The 13,919-nt window shown below is 46.5% G+C and overlaps 1 protein-coding gene across 1 annotated transcript; it reads left to right on the forward strand.

Moving 5' to 3' along the window:
• Positions 1 to 5,335: 5,335 nt before the first annotated feature.
• On the forward strand, positions 5,336 to 11,066 carry LOC127773580 (cellulose synthase A catalytic subunit 4 [UDP-forming]). The gene is made up of 13 exons (XM_052299695.1): positions 5,336 to 5,654; positions 5,755 to 5,864; positions 5,962 to 6,034; positions 6,130 to 6,277; positions 7,010 to 7,276; positions 7,377 to 7,719; positions 7,808 to 7,945; positions 8,530 to 8,655; positions 8,767 to 8,979; positions 9,059 to 9,305; positions 9,388 to 9,587; positions 9,679 to 10,032; positions 10,125 to 11,066. The coding sequence occupies exons 1-13, from the start codon at positions 5,489 to 5,491 to the stop codon at positions 10,707 to 10,709; spliced, it is 2,970 nt and encodes a 989-aa protein (XP_052155655.1). The 5' UTR covers positions 5,336 to 5,488; the 3' UTR covers positions 10,710 to 11,066.
• Positions 11,067 to 13,919: the final 2,853 nt, after the last annotated feature.

Here is a 13,919-nt window from a genome sequence, read left to right on the forward strand (position 1 = left end):
AGCGCGCGAGTTTCATGTATTGATAAAGCAGGAGAAAAATATAAGTCTATAGTCCTGAAAGATGGTAGTCAAGAAAAAACAGCCACACCACACGTCTACGACAACAACTGCTGCGAGAGCGAAAACAAGAACTAGCGATCTTCGAAACGACGCCGAGCGCGCCGCCGCCGCCTGGCCTGGGGCCAAGACATGGTTTTCACCTGAAGAAAGTAACTAGGAGAGACGAGATTAGATAATACAGCAACGCCCCAATAGGAAAACGGCACCCACAAGCGTCGTCGTTGCCGGCCTGAAGGCATAGCTTTCGCTCATAATTATTTCGCCCCTCCCAAGAAAGGTTCCTGTCACACTCCGCTGCCACCACCATTCGAAAACCTTCAACGCGTGGCCACCGCTCTGGCGCCTCGCCGTTGGTCAGCCATCATGAAGGTGCACGAACCCCGACGCGCTCTAGCTCCATCCACGTAATTGGGTTGGATGGGGAGAGGGTGAGAGAGAAGAATGGATCCCCTCTCCCCCACACTAGCCTGCTCGACGTGGCCATCTTTTATCGGCAAAGGCGCCATCGCGCACTACTAGAAAAACGATTTTTTATGATGTTTGGAAAATATTTTTCATGGCGGCTATAAGAAAAAACAGCCAGTGTAGAAAATTGGGAGGGGGGGGGGGGGGGGTGGGTCACGGGCCGCCAGTGAAAACTGATTTTCGCTGGCGGCCATATTAAGAGGTCCGCCATAAAAAATACTATATTTTTTTGAGGCGGACCTCTTAAATGTCCGCCAGCAAAAATCAGCGTTTTCGCTGGCGGCTACTATAGAGATCTGCCAGCGAAAAAACAGATCCGCCAGCGAAAAGCACAGCTCACAAATCGATTCCTTCACAGCATCACCCACCCACGCATTTAAAAGCAATTTCACCCACCCACCCACTGCATTCATCTCTCCTCTCTATCTCTTTCTCATCTCCACCTCACCTCTCTCCCCTCCCTCTCCTTCTCCCAGATCTAGCCGGACGGAGGGGGCGGCGGCCGCCGCAGCAGCGACGACAGGCGGACCTGGCGGCGGCGCTCGGGCGCGGGCGGGGAGGCCGGATCCGCCGCCGCTAGGCCACGGGGAGGCGGGATCCGCCGCCGCCGGGCCGCGGGGAGGCTGGATCCGCCGCCGTCATACCATGACGACGACGGCGACCACCACCACCACCACGACGACGACGACGATCACGGCGACTGGTGACGATGATTGGAGGGTCTCCTCCTCCCTTCCCTCTCCCTTTCCCTCTCCCTCTCCCAGATCTAGCCGGAGGGAGGGGGCGGCGGTCACCGTAGTGGCGATGGCAAGCGGGTGACGACGATTTCGATGAATTTCTCCATTTTATGTTTGTATTGATGTTTCATATATGCATGTATTGATGTTTTTTTGTTTGTTGAGAATGAAGTGAGAAATTGATATAGTGTTCTCTTAAGGTTGGATGATTGGATTTGATGTGGATTTGAATTGTTATGGATTTGAGATTTGGGGATGTGGATTTGGGATGCTTAGCAGCATGGGGTTTTTGTTGGTGGCTGGAGGACAGCTGCATATGTTTTTTTATCTCAAAATTAATTATCGCTGGCGGCTGTAACCGCCAGAGAAAATTGATTATCGCTGGCGGCCGATAACCGCTAGCGAAGATTGATATATTCTTTGGCCTTTGCTTTGTGGCGGCTGCAATTTCCCCCAGGGAAAACCCAAAATGGCCGCCACGAAAGATGATTTTCATAGTAGTGGCAAGAGGACAATGTCTGGATATGGTCCGAGATTGATTTTCCTCCCCCAACCACAAAACAAAATGCAAAGCCTTTCTCAATTGTCAATACCGGTTAATTTTGTGCCCCCCCAGCCTAGTTGATGATTAAAATAGCCCATACAATACATGGTTTCATTTTTGTTGATTCGTAAGTAGTACATGTAAGAGACAAATATATTGAAAACAATGCAGACACGATTTTATAAAAAAAATGTAAGATAAAAGTCATTTCAATCTCTCAATTCATTAATTTCTTGGCACATCATAAAAAATGCTAACATGACACCCTATTTAATAAGAATGAAACAACAAGTGGGAGTGGCCTTAATAAAATAATAATTTAGTAGGACGCACATGTTAATGAGACCCACTCCTTCATCGCCCCAAAGTCGAGCACGTCGCTCGAGTTTTAGCACACGTGAACAAGTGACTGCTAGGGGCACGCGCCGTGCTGAGAGGGAAAGAACATCATAGGAGGAGGAGGAGGAGGAGATGAGGCATACGGACCAGGAGGAGGGGGTAGACACCGGTGCCACCTATGGCGATGATGACAGGGCAAGCTAGAGGTGGTGGGCAGTGATGGTGATGATGGAGGGGATCTTGATGGTAATGGAGGAGGAGGCTATCCGGTGGCCACCATATTTGCTTGGGGGGACAGTGGTGGAGCATGTGGAGCTCCGTGCATAGGAAGCTGAGGAGGTTGCTGGCGCCACTGGGTCATCACCTAGCCCTACCTTCATTGCTGCATCTCTACCTCCATCGAGAGCCACCACTACCTCTGGCTACACTGAGCATTGTTGTCGCTTGCTTGAACTCCTCATCCTTCTCCATCGAGTTGCATCCCCAGACAAAATGCAAGTAAACATGGACCAAAAGTGATATTGGTGAGACGGATAGGTGAGCGGGCTTCCAATCCACATGTGTTAGCAACAACAATATTTGTTTCTCCTGTTTGTCCCCAAGATAACACCGTTTGTTGCCGCCACCATTGCCCAATGCATGACCTTCGTCCTCTTAATGGCGTTGCCCTAGAGTCACATCCAATCATGAGTCATGACTATCCTCGCACACTCCTCTACAAACAAAGAGAGAGGGAAGGGACGGAAGAAGTAACCCTCGTTGACATGTGGGCCTCTCAAACATTTTTTATTTTTGAGTGAATAGCAAATTGGGCCATATTTTATTACCCAAGTCTCACTTTATACCACCCGTAAACAAATCTGATCAATTTGGACCGAGTAACTTTGTTATCTTTTGAGTTTAGATCACCCCCAAACAATTTCTTCAGTACTCATCAAGAATCTCAATCAAATCAATTTTGATACAACGTTGAACTTCCCCGTCTATATGCAGGTAATATATTCAGCAGCATGGTGGGTGGATACAAATAGTAAAGAGAGTTGGGTGGTCCAAACCGAAAATATGGTAAAGTTACCCAGGTCCAAAGTGAAAAGATTAGTTTATGGATGGTCCAAAGTAAAACTTAGGCGATAAAAGATAGATTAGACTGTACTTTTTTACTTTTTCTCTAATAGTTACTACTATAAGTAAGCGCCGCAGCTTTGGCAAATGAAAAATGGGTCGATCACATCAGGCATGATCTGAACTTGACATTGGTTCAGGAATTCTTTGCGGTCTACCAGCTTGTTTGGAGCAGCGAACTAGCATTATCAGAAGGGACTGAGGACACGGTCATTTGGAGATGGATGAATACAGGCAAATACACAGCAAAATCGGCATACATGGCCCAGTTCGCTGGCAGAGAGGAATCAAGGGCAGCCACCGTGATTTGGACATCATGGGCACTGTCCAAGTGCAAGAATTTTGCTTGGTTATTACTGCATAACAGATTACGGACAACGGATCGATTGCAAATCAGACAGTGGCCAAATTGTTACTTTTGTCAGCTTTGCTACAGAAACCTGGAAACGGCGCAACACTTGTTCAAGGATTGCCCGTTCACACGAGAGGTCTGGGACAGAGTAGCTGCGAGACTGAAATGCAGTCAATTATTTCCAGCGCACAATCCGGAGGAGAAGCTGATTGAATGGTGGGAAAAGAGGACGTCCCAGCAGGACAAGAGACGAACAAAGGGATTGCGATCGCTACACATGCTTCTCTGTTGGGAAGTATGGTGTGAAAGAAATAGACGAATCTTCAAGGATAAAGAACTCTCAATGCTTCAGGTGGTGGCGAAGGTGCTGGATAAGGTCCAGTTATGGTTTGTTTGTGGGGCTAAAGACATTGTGAGAATAGCACATTAGAACTATATGTTGTGGCAAGCTGTTTTTTTTATATACTTCGGGTGTGTTTAGTTCACATCAAAATTAGAAGTTTGGTTGAAACTTGAACGATGTGACGGAAAAGTTAAAAGTTTGTGTGTAGAAAAGTTTTGATGTGATGAAAAAGTTAGAAGTTTGAATAAAAAGTTTGGAACTAAACTTGGCCTTCCTCTTCCTTTTCCTCTCTAATCACCGTGGGTGATTATGTTCAGCTCAGGCTGACTTAGGTTTTTTTAAAAAAAAGTAAGCGCCGAGTCAGTGCAAACGAGGGAGTTAAATTGATATGGTTTTGTCTGTCAAGGTGCCGTTTCTATGGTTGGAGGAGGAAAATGAAATTAGGGGAATAGAACAGTCGCAATCCGAAAGCTATTGTTCTCTCTTCTACGGTAGTTGATAGTTCGATACGTGTGTTTGATGTGATAGACTGAGAGGAGTGCACGGTGCACCTGCCCCGTAAGGACGCGGAACTACATTATCAGAGGCTAGGCCGGTACTGTTATACGCGACGTTCACGAATCACGATGCGTAAAAAAGTGAAGCATGAAACAGTACTAGGCTCTCCACGGGCCACATCATGAAAAAAACTGGTGCGACGCCACGCTTAACAATTTGTCGGTCGTAAACTCGTAAAGTTAAAAGCCCCACGACATTGTCAACCAATATCTCAGCACATGAACTTCTCTAACGAGTACAACGAAACCGCATCCGCAAAAGCGCCGTGAACCAAAGCTCTTGCCGTGCTGTGCCGTGCCGGTGGGCGTGAACATGTGGAACACGAAGAACTCTTGCGCGAGATCGGAGCACCTGACCTCCCACCTCGCGTCCGGCCCGTCGCCGTCGCAGCAAGCGGGCTGTCAAAAACGACGCCACAGCGCGAGCGCTCTCGCCGATCCGGCGGACCCACCCTCCTCACCTCGCGCACCAACCGCCCGTTCGCTAGTCCGATCCCCCACCCCTCATCCCCCCTACGCCTTGCAGGTTACGCGCCTCGCCGCGGCCAACGCAAACCAAACCAAATCCCCCGTCACCTTCGCTTCGAAACCCCGCAAAACCCCATGGAAGAAAACACCGAACACCTGCCGCGCGCACGCCTCCTCCTCCGCCTCTCCTCCTCTCTCCCGTTCCATGTCCGCCCAACCTTGCTTCCATTCTTTCCATCCACCCGCCGATCGACGCGATGCCGACGCCCCAACCCCACCCACCGCCTGCCAGCGCCACCCCACCTCGCGCCTCTGCGGCTATGGCTATATCACCATGCCTCCAACCTCCGGTACGCTTAGCCTCTCTCTCTCTCCCTCTCTCTCTCCCCCTCCCATTCTGCGCATTGCTCTCTGCGCGCGGTCGCGTGCTGCTGCTCGCGGCGCCCCGGAGCGTCTCCTTTGGGGGAGAGGAGAGGAGAGGAGAGGAGAGGGGGGTGAGCCATGATGGAGTCGGGGGTCCCGCCCTGCGCCGCGTGCGGGGACGACGCGCACGCCGCCTGCCGCGCCTGCAGCTACGCGCTCTGCAAGGCCTGCCTCGACGAGGACGCCGCCGAGGGACGCACCACCTGCGCGCGCTGCGGCGGGGAGTACGGCGCGCCCGACCCAGGTGCCCCCGCGCGCTGCGGGTTACTGTTTTGCCCTATGCGGGATTCGATCGATGCGGGGGATGAAGTAGCAGTTTCTGACGAGGTTGATCTCTGTCACAGCGCATGGCCAGGGGGCGGTCGTGGAGGAGGAAGTGGAAGAGAGCCACGAGCCGGCGGCCGGCGGTGTTCGCGAGAGGGTCACCATGGCCAGCCAACTCAGCGATCACCAGGTGAATAGCCCTCTCCATAAACTCGTGCAATTCTGGGTAGAACAGCTTGAGCGCTCCGACGTTGTTGACAATGTTGTGTGGGATTTTGTGGGAACAGGATGAAGGAGTTCATGCCAGGACTATGAGCACCCATGCCAGGACAATTAGCAGTGTCTCTGGAGTTGGGAGTGGTAAGCAACTCGTCTCGTTGTCTGTCATATTTTTCCTTGCATTATTCCAACTGAGTACTGATATATATATTTTTTCACTTGTTATGGATTTGAAGAATTGAATGATGAATCTGGGAAGCCCATCTGGAAGAACAGGGTGGAGAGCTGGAAGGAGAAAAAGAAAGAGAAGAAAGCCTCAGCAAAGAAAGCTGCAGCAAAAGCTCAAGCTCCACCTGTCGAAGAACAGATTATGGATGAAAAAGAGTAAGGAACATGGAACCATTTCATAGATCCATGTGATCCATTAAAAACTTAACATTTCTTGATTCATATACATTATTTACAGTTACAAATGAAAATTCTTGTGTATATTAAAATATATCTGATTAGATCAATAGGCTAAGAATACTCTTGATCCTTGTTGACATATAAAAAAACAAACTTTATGGTTTGGGTAAATTTAGAATCTGGCTATATCTAACCTTTTCTTTGAATGTACTAGATGCCAGATCATGTGCATTTAGAACTGAACTTGTTGTCTTATGCAGACGTTATTCGTTTAGAACTGAACTAATAAATCCCTAATGCAGATATTATCTCACAATGCTAAAATATAAAACGTCCAATTGGATTACTACAGAAAAACCCTTTAGCTAATTTCGAGATCAGCATATGTAGTCAATCTTAAGTTCTTAACACATCATATTTCGTACCTCATTAATAAGGTTTCATTTTGGTGCAGCTTATCTTTTTCTGGTATAACACTAGGCCTTCTTATTTTGTGATGCGAACAGTACATGTTCATCTTTGTTCCTCCAGTATACTATCCTAGCCTATTATGCAACCTTTTTAACTTCGTGTTCATATCCTGATAATGTGCCAGTAAAGTCTCAGTTTCAGAAACTCTTGTTACTTCAGGTTTTAAATGCTGATTGTTGACATAACACTGTACTTGGAGAATTGATTGTAATACCAAGCAATTTTGCCCTTTTGCAGCTTGACAGATGCATATGAGCCACTTTCTCGGATCATTCCTATATCGAAGAACAAGCTCACACCTTACAGGGCAGTAATCATTATGCGTCTGGTAGTTCTGGGGCTCTTCTTTCACTACCGTATCACCAACCCTGTTTACAGCGCCTTTGGTCTCTGGATGACATCAGTCATATGTGAGATCTGGTTTGGATTCTCCTGGATCCTGGATCAGTTCCCCAAGTGGTGTCCTATCAATCGCGAAACTTATGTTGATAGGCTGATTGCACGGTGTGTTTGCTAAAGCCTAATTTGTATATGAAAACTATATACATTACTATTCATTAAGAATTTGTGTCTCATAAGCTGCATTGCTCATGTGTTGTTTCAGATATGGAGATGGAGAAGATTCTGGGTTGGCACCTGTAGATTTCTTTGTCAGTACAGTGGATCCATTGAAAGAGCCTCCTCTAATCACTGCGAATACTGTTCTGTCCATTCTTGCCGTGGACTATCCAGTTGAGAAGATTTCGTGTTACGTGTCAGACGATGGTTCGGCTATGCTCACATTTGAATCACTTGCGGAAACAGCAGAATTTGCTAGGAGATGGGTTCCATTTTGCAAGAAGTACTCCATTGAGCCACGTGCCCCTGAGTTCTACTTCTCACAGAAGATTGACTACTTGAAGGACAAGATACACCCATCTTTCGTCAAGGAGCGTCGGGCTATGAAGGTAGATAGGAGTTTATACAGTTTGATGGTGCTCTTTATGTTATATTGTACTTTTGCTAATATTAAAGCAACTATCACATTTTGTGCAGAGGGATTATGAAGAATACAAGGTGAGGATAAATGCTTTGGTTGCTAAGGCTCAGAAGACACCTGAGGAAGGCTGGATTATGCAAGATGGGACACCATGGCCTGGGAACAACCCTCGTGACCACCCTGGAATGATCCAGGTAATTCAGTTTTCATTACCAAAACATCAATCTTGGATATTTGTTCTTGTATTCATACCGGGCAACCTTTTACAGATTTGCAAGTTTGTAATTCTCACCTGAAAACGGGATAGTTTCTGGTGTACAAAAGTTAAGAATAAATGAAGTTTAGGTTGCCACTTGGAGTAGAGATTCTATTGACTTCTGCTTTGAAACAAAATATGTCAAGTGTTAACTATTGTTTGCATGCAGAAAACCAGGAGAGAGTCTAATCCTATGCAGTTCCACTTTAAGATTTTCGCAGATAATATATGTCATACAACTTCAATTGATTATCGATATGCTCATTCTTGTTGTCCAGGAGATTGTGCATAAATTCTATCCTACTCTTCAGGATGCAGTTAATTAAAATTATGTCATTAGAGTAACTCAAGGTTTTACAGATTTATTAGTAAAATGGTTCAAATGTTTTGTGGAGCCCCCTCTCTCTCACACACTCACATATGGCTTTTTATACTTGCATCAAAACCAAGACATAGATAACATGCAGACGATAGCCTATTCTTCAAACTTACACTTAGCATACCACTGGCTTTTTGTAACAGGTTTTCCTTGGTGAGACCGGTGCTCGGGACTTCGACGGAAATGAGCTTCCTCGGCTAGTCTATGTTTCGAGAGAGAAAAGACCAGGGTACCAACACCACAAGAAAGCAGGGGCCATGAACGCTTTGGTAAAAATAGCTCCTAGAGAAAATTACACATATATGTATTAGTTTAAAGTATGGCAAACTTATCATGTGGATATAGTAATTGAAAGTTTGGTCACCTTTCTAATTTTGCAGGTTCGAGTATCTGCAGTTCTGACAAATGCCCCTTACATTCTTAATCTTGACTGTGATCACTATGTTAACAATAGCAAAGCTGTTCGTGAAGCGATGTGTTTCATGATGGACCCTTCTGTTGGTAGAGATGTCTGCTATGTCCAATTCCCACAGAGGTTCGATGGCATTGATCGCAGCGATCGTTATGCCAATAGGAATGTTGTGTTCTTTGACGTAAGTACTAAGAGAGTGACTATGTATTGCATGACTATTATCTTTACCCAATTTATATATTCATACTTATCATCTGCAGGTTAACATGAAAGGGCTTGATGGCCTCCAAGGTCCGGTTTATGTGGGAACTGGTTGTTGTTTCTATAGGCAAGCGCTCTATGGTTATGGACCACCATCACTGCCTGCGCTTCCAAAGTCTTCTGTCTGTTCATGGTGCTGCTGCTGCTGTCCTAAGAAAAAAGCTGAAAAAAGTGAGAAGGAAATGCATAGAGACTCTCGACGTGAAGACCTTGAGTCCGCCATTTTCAATCTTCGGGAAATTGACAGTAAGTGCACAAACATGGAGAGATAAAAGTAGTTCGAAATTTGAAGAATTTTGTGTTCATTATAATGTGGTTTGTTTTGCAGACTATGATGAGTATGAACGCTCGATGCTTATCTCCCAGATGAGCTTTGAGAAGTCGTTTGGACTGTCATCAGTGTTCATAGAATCAACTCTTATGGAGAATGGAGGCGTTCCTGAGTCCGCAAACCCATCTACACTGATCAAAGAGGCCATTCATGTCATTAGCTGTGGATATGAAGAGAAAACTGAATGGGGAAAAGAGGTGTGAATTCTCCCCTTATTATCTATACCTTTGTTGAAGTTCATTCCTCCTAAAACTCAAAGCGTGATTTCTTGGTTCTGTCCTGTCATAGATTGGCTGGATCTACGGTTCAGTCACAGAGGATATCCTGACTGGGTTTAAGATGCACTGCCGTGGCTGGCGATCCATCTACTGCATGCCGATAAGACCCGCGTTCAAGGGATCAGCGCCAATCAACCTTTCTGATCGTCTCCACCAGGTTCTCCGGTGGGCTCTCGGTTCCGTTGAGATCTTCCTCAGCCGGCACTGCCCGCTCTGGTACGGCTACGGTGGTGGTCGTCTGAAATGGCTCCAGAGATTGTCCTACATCAACACCATCGTCTACCCGTTCACCTCTCTTCCTCTTATTGCATACTGTTGCCTGCCCGCCATTTGCCTGCTCACAGGCAAATTCATCATTCCCACGGTAAGATGCCTGTCTCTATACATGTTTTTGGTTTGAGTTCTGATGTTGAACATTGCTTAGTGACATTATTCATTTGTCGTTCTTAATTTCAGCTCTCCAACGCTGCAACCATATGGTTTCTTGGCCTCTTCATCTCCATCATCGTGACGAGCGTCCTGGAGCTGCGGTGGAGTGGCATCGGCATCGAGGACTGGTGGCGCAACGAGCAGTTCTGGGTCATCGGTGGCGTCTCCGCCCACCTCTTCGCCGTGTTCCAGGGTATCCTCAAGATGATTGCTGGGCTGGACACCAACTTCACCGTTACGGCCAAGGCGACGGACGACACCGAGTTCGGCGAGCTGTACGTGTTCAAGTGGACGACGGTGCTGATCCCGCCGACCTCCATCCTGGTGCTCAACCTCGTCGGCGTGGTGGCCGGGTTCTCCGACGCGCTCAACAGCGGCTACGAGTCCTGGGGCCCGCTCTTCGGCAAGGTGTTCTTCGCCATGTGGGTGATCATGCACTTGTACCCCTTCCTCAAGGGTCTCATGGGTCGCCAGAACCGGACGCCCACCATCGTCGTGCTCTGGTCTGTCCTGCTCGCCTCCGTCTTCTCCCTCCTCTGGGTCAAGATCGACCCGTTCATCGGCAGCTCCGAGACCACCACCACCAACAGCTGCGCCAACTTCGACTGCTGAGCGACATTTGTGCTCCAGGAGCATCCCGTTTGGCGGTGTTTTGCCGGTATTGCAAATGTGTGTATCTAATGCGACGAAGACGATGGGTGGTTTCCTCTCTCTGGGCTTTGTCCTCGATCTGAGAGGTGTTGTAGGTTAGTACTCCGCATGAAAATGTTCATTGTATTGTTATTGTCTGTGATATAAGAAGTTTTGATGTTGAAGCCGCTGAAACTATGAGAGGGCACCGTTAAATCCGTTTAATCATACTTGTAGAAAAAAGAGGGGGAAAGAAAAGGTTTTCTTCGGTGAACTTGAAATTGGACTACTGATCAGTTTGTAATGTTATATGACTATATGCTACTGAATCTTGTCTTATGCGTAGCCTCCTGCAGAAGAGAAAAAAGGTACGCCGTTGTCTTGCGAATAATAGCAAACAAGATTTTGCTTAGCCTTCAAAATTCCCTAGCTACCATATTCTTGCACTAACTTTTCAGCACCAGCTTTTCGGCTAGTACTGTATTCTTTCATGATAAACTACACCCTTTTCGGCTAGTACTGCATCCTTTCATGATAAACAGCACTAATGACTGCTAATTCGAGCACGCTTCCTTGCCTTTGCATCTTGACAATAATCAATACTACGACCTAATTGCCACGAATTAGTACTACTACTCCTACTGATAGAAGAACGTAGATAAATTAATCTACCAATCAGCAATGTGGTGCAAGGTGTGACTGGATGATGACCATGTAAAATAAGATTTGATTGTTTACATGGGCAAGCTTATGATAGTTTGCTGTGTCTGTTGGAATTAATGAATGGGCCTTAGCCCACTCGAAGATTAATTCTTTGGAAAATCACAAAAGCCCACCTCATGGGATGGCATGCATGTGGAGTTTAGTACCACCTTGCTTATTCTAGGAGAGGGGGACCTCCTTAAAAGGGAGGATGCACTCCTAGCCATTTGAAGCATGTGTGGTGGAGAGAAGAGGGGAAACACACGCGCGCGCTCGCTCGCCTCGCCGGGCAGGCGGCGCGCATGCACGACGTACGCGTCGAATGGTCCGAAAAATTTGGCTCCTCATCCTTGCGCAGATGCAGCCTCCTTTTGCAGTTTTGTTTTGCTGCAAATTCGGATTCGTTTTTGTTTTGGAAACGTTCCGAAAGCGACTTATCCGGTTCGGTTACGCGCAGTAGAGATCGTGCGGGCGCCCTGATCAAGCGACCCTTCTCTATATAAATCGACCCGCCGTCTTCACGCAACACACGCGAAATCAATCTAGGGTTTGCCTCCTACTCTGTACTGCGCCGTCGCTCGTAGACTACTCCATCTCACTCGCCGGCGTGCACCGGCGATCGGGAGAGCAGGTCTCCGGAACTTCTGCCTTCGACGTCCTGCACAGGGAGAAGGCGGCAATAAGGTTTTTGGGAAGCGCTTCGCGCGACTGCTCCCTGTTCGTTCGCGACGGCTCGTCTTCCTCTTCGCTCGCGTGTTTCGTGCCTTCGTAGACGCCTGCGAAAAGTTTCGACCAAGCAGCCGGTCTTTCCGTCAACTCGGTACGTGTTCAATATGTTGCACATATTTGATCTGTTCATGTTATACTGTGTAGTTTACATGTGTAGATCTAATGATGCGTTCATGCTAGTTTTCATCTGTAATGTCATGATTTGTTTATGGAATAGATTAAATCATTATATGCCTATAATCTCAACAGTGTCGACCTGACTAACTTGAGTTGGAACCCATGGTGGCCCGTGCTGTCTTGCATAGACGTAGGGACACGATCGAGGAGGGAATCAACACCTTCCATATGATGCTGTTGCAATCATGGATGACAAAGCGTGGTGAACTGTATATGTACTTAGAGCAGGTACAGTAGCAGGCATAAGCCAGCTATAAACATATTTAAAAAAGATAAAGAAAGAGAGAATAGCAGCGGGCTACAGATCTATAGCCAGCTGCAGTACGGACTCCAAAACGTAATGTGTGTATGACAGGTAGGACCAGGTATTAATAATATAGTGAGCAACTATTGTATGAATTAGCTATTATATTGGCTATAGATGATTTGGAGCTAGCAGTGAGCTATACTATTGAACTTGCTCTTAGAGCAGGTACAATAGCAGGCTATAAGCCAGCTATAAACATATTTTAAAGAGATAAAGGAAGAGAGAGAAGAGCAGCGGGCTACAGATCTGTAGCTAGCTACAGCACAGACTCCAAGACGTAATGTGTGTATGACAGGTGGGACCATGTATTAATAGTATAGTAAGCAACTATTGTATAAATTGTTTATTACATTGGCTACAAATGATTTGGAGCTAGTAGTGGGCTATACCATTAAACTTGCTCTTATGCACCAACACTGTGAAACTTCATTTTCCGAGGTACATCAAGACACTCAGTACGTCACAGTACTCGATTGTATCTCTACTACTATAACCAATGTATCGTCGTCGTCCACTCGTCTGTTGTGACTTGTACTACAAGTGTAGCGTGGCAAAGCAGTGAAAATCTGACTTCAGGGTCTTCAGGCATCATACCATTCGAGTAGCAGAATACGTGTAGATATACATAAAACTACTAAACTACTAGTATTAGCAACCACAATATGCTAAAAAGGTAACCTTAAGGAATAAATATATTCTTGAGACACACCTTATACATTGTGCAAGTTAGCAATAAGAAAAATTTTCTTATGATGCACCTTAAGCTTACAACTAGCCATAGTGAATAAACAAGTATTTTTTTCTCCTATACATCCTCTCTCTCTCCCTACTATCTCAAAGAAGCTGGCAGCCATCTTAATTTTTTATTTTATAGTGGGACCCATGTTAAAGACCATAACATTGTGCATCATACCATAAAAAAGGCTAACTATTTATGGGTTTCATCTTAAGATGTGTATGTGCATCATACATTGGCCTTGCCTTACTAGTACCACCATTTGAGTGGCAGGCAAAATGTTCAACGCGTACGTGCGAGATCACTGCGCTTGCCCAGACTGGCAGCCCAACTGAAAAGCTTACCAATGCTGTAGCTTCGTAGCTGTTCCGTCTTTTTGGATGGTTGCGCTGAGGCGGGACCGAGGGGTACATGATAGCCGTGCGGCTCATCCGAATTGCGCGCGGTTGGCAACGTGAGGTTGAAGGCTAGTAGAAAATTGCAGTCCGACTCGAAAGGTCCAAGCAGAAAGGAGCAGAAAATGGACTTTCCTCTTCATCAG

Source organism: Oryza glaberrima, chromosome 1 (genome assembly GCF_000147395.1).
Source record: "Oryza glaberrima chromosome 1, OglaRS2, whole genome shotgun sequence".
Taxonomy (NCBI): Eukaryota; Viridiplantae; Streptophyta; class Magnoliopsida; order Poales; family Poaceae; genus Oryza; species Oryza glaberrima.

Bases quoted from the DNA above. Each gene is read 5' to 3' on its own strand.
- LOC127773580 (XM_052299695.1), top strand. From the start codon at position 5,489: ATGATGGAGTCGGGGGTCCCGCCCTGCGCCGCGTGCGGGGACGACGCG. The intron at 6,278-7,009 runs GTAAGGAACATG...GCCCTTTTGCAG, and splicing joins CAGATTATGGATGAAAAAGA to CTTGACAGATGCATATGAGC. The intron at 7,277-7,376 runs GTGTGTTTGCTA...GTGTTGTTTCAG, and splicing joins GTTGATAGGCTGATTGCACG to ATATGGAGATGGAGAAGATT.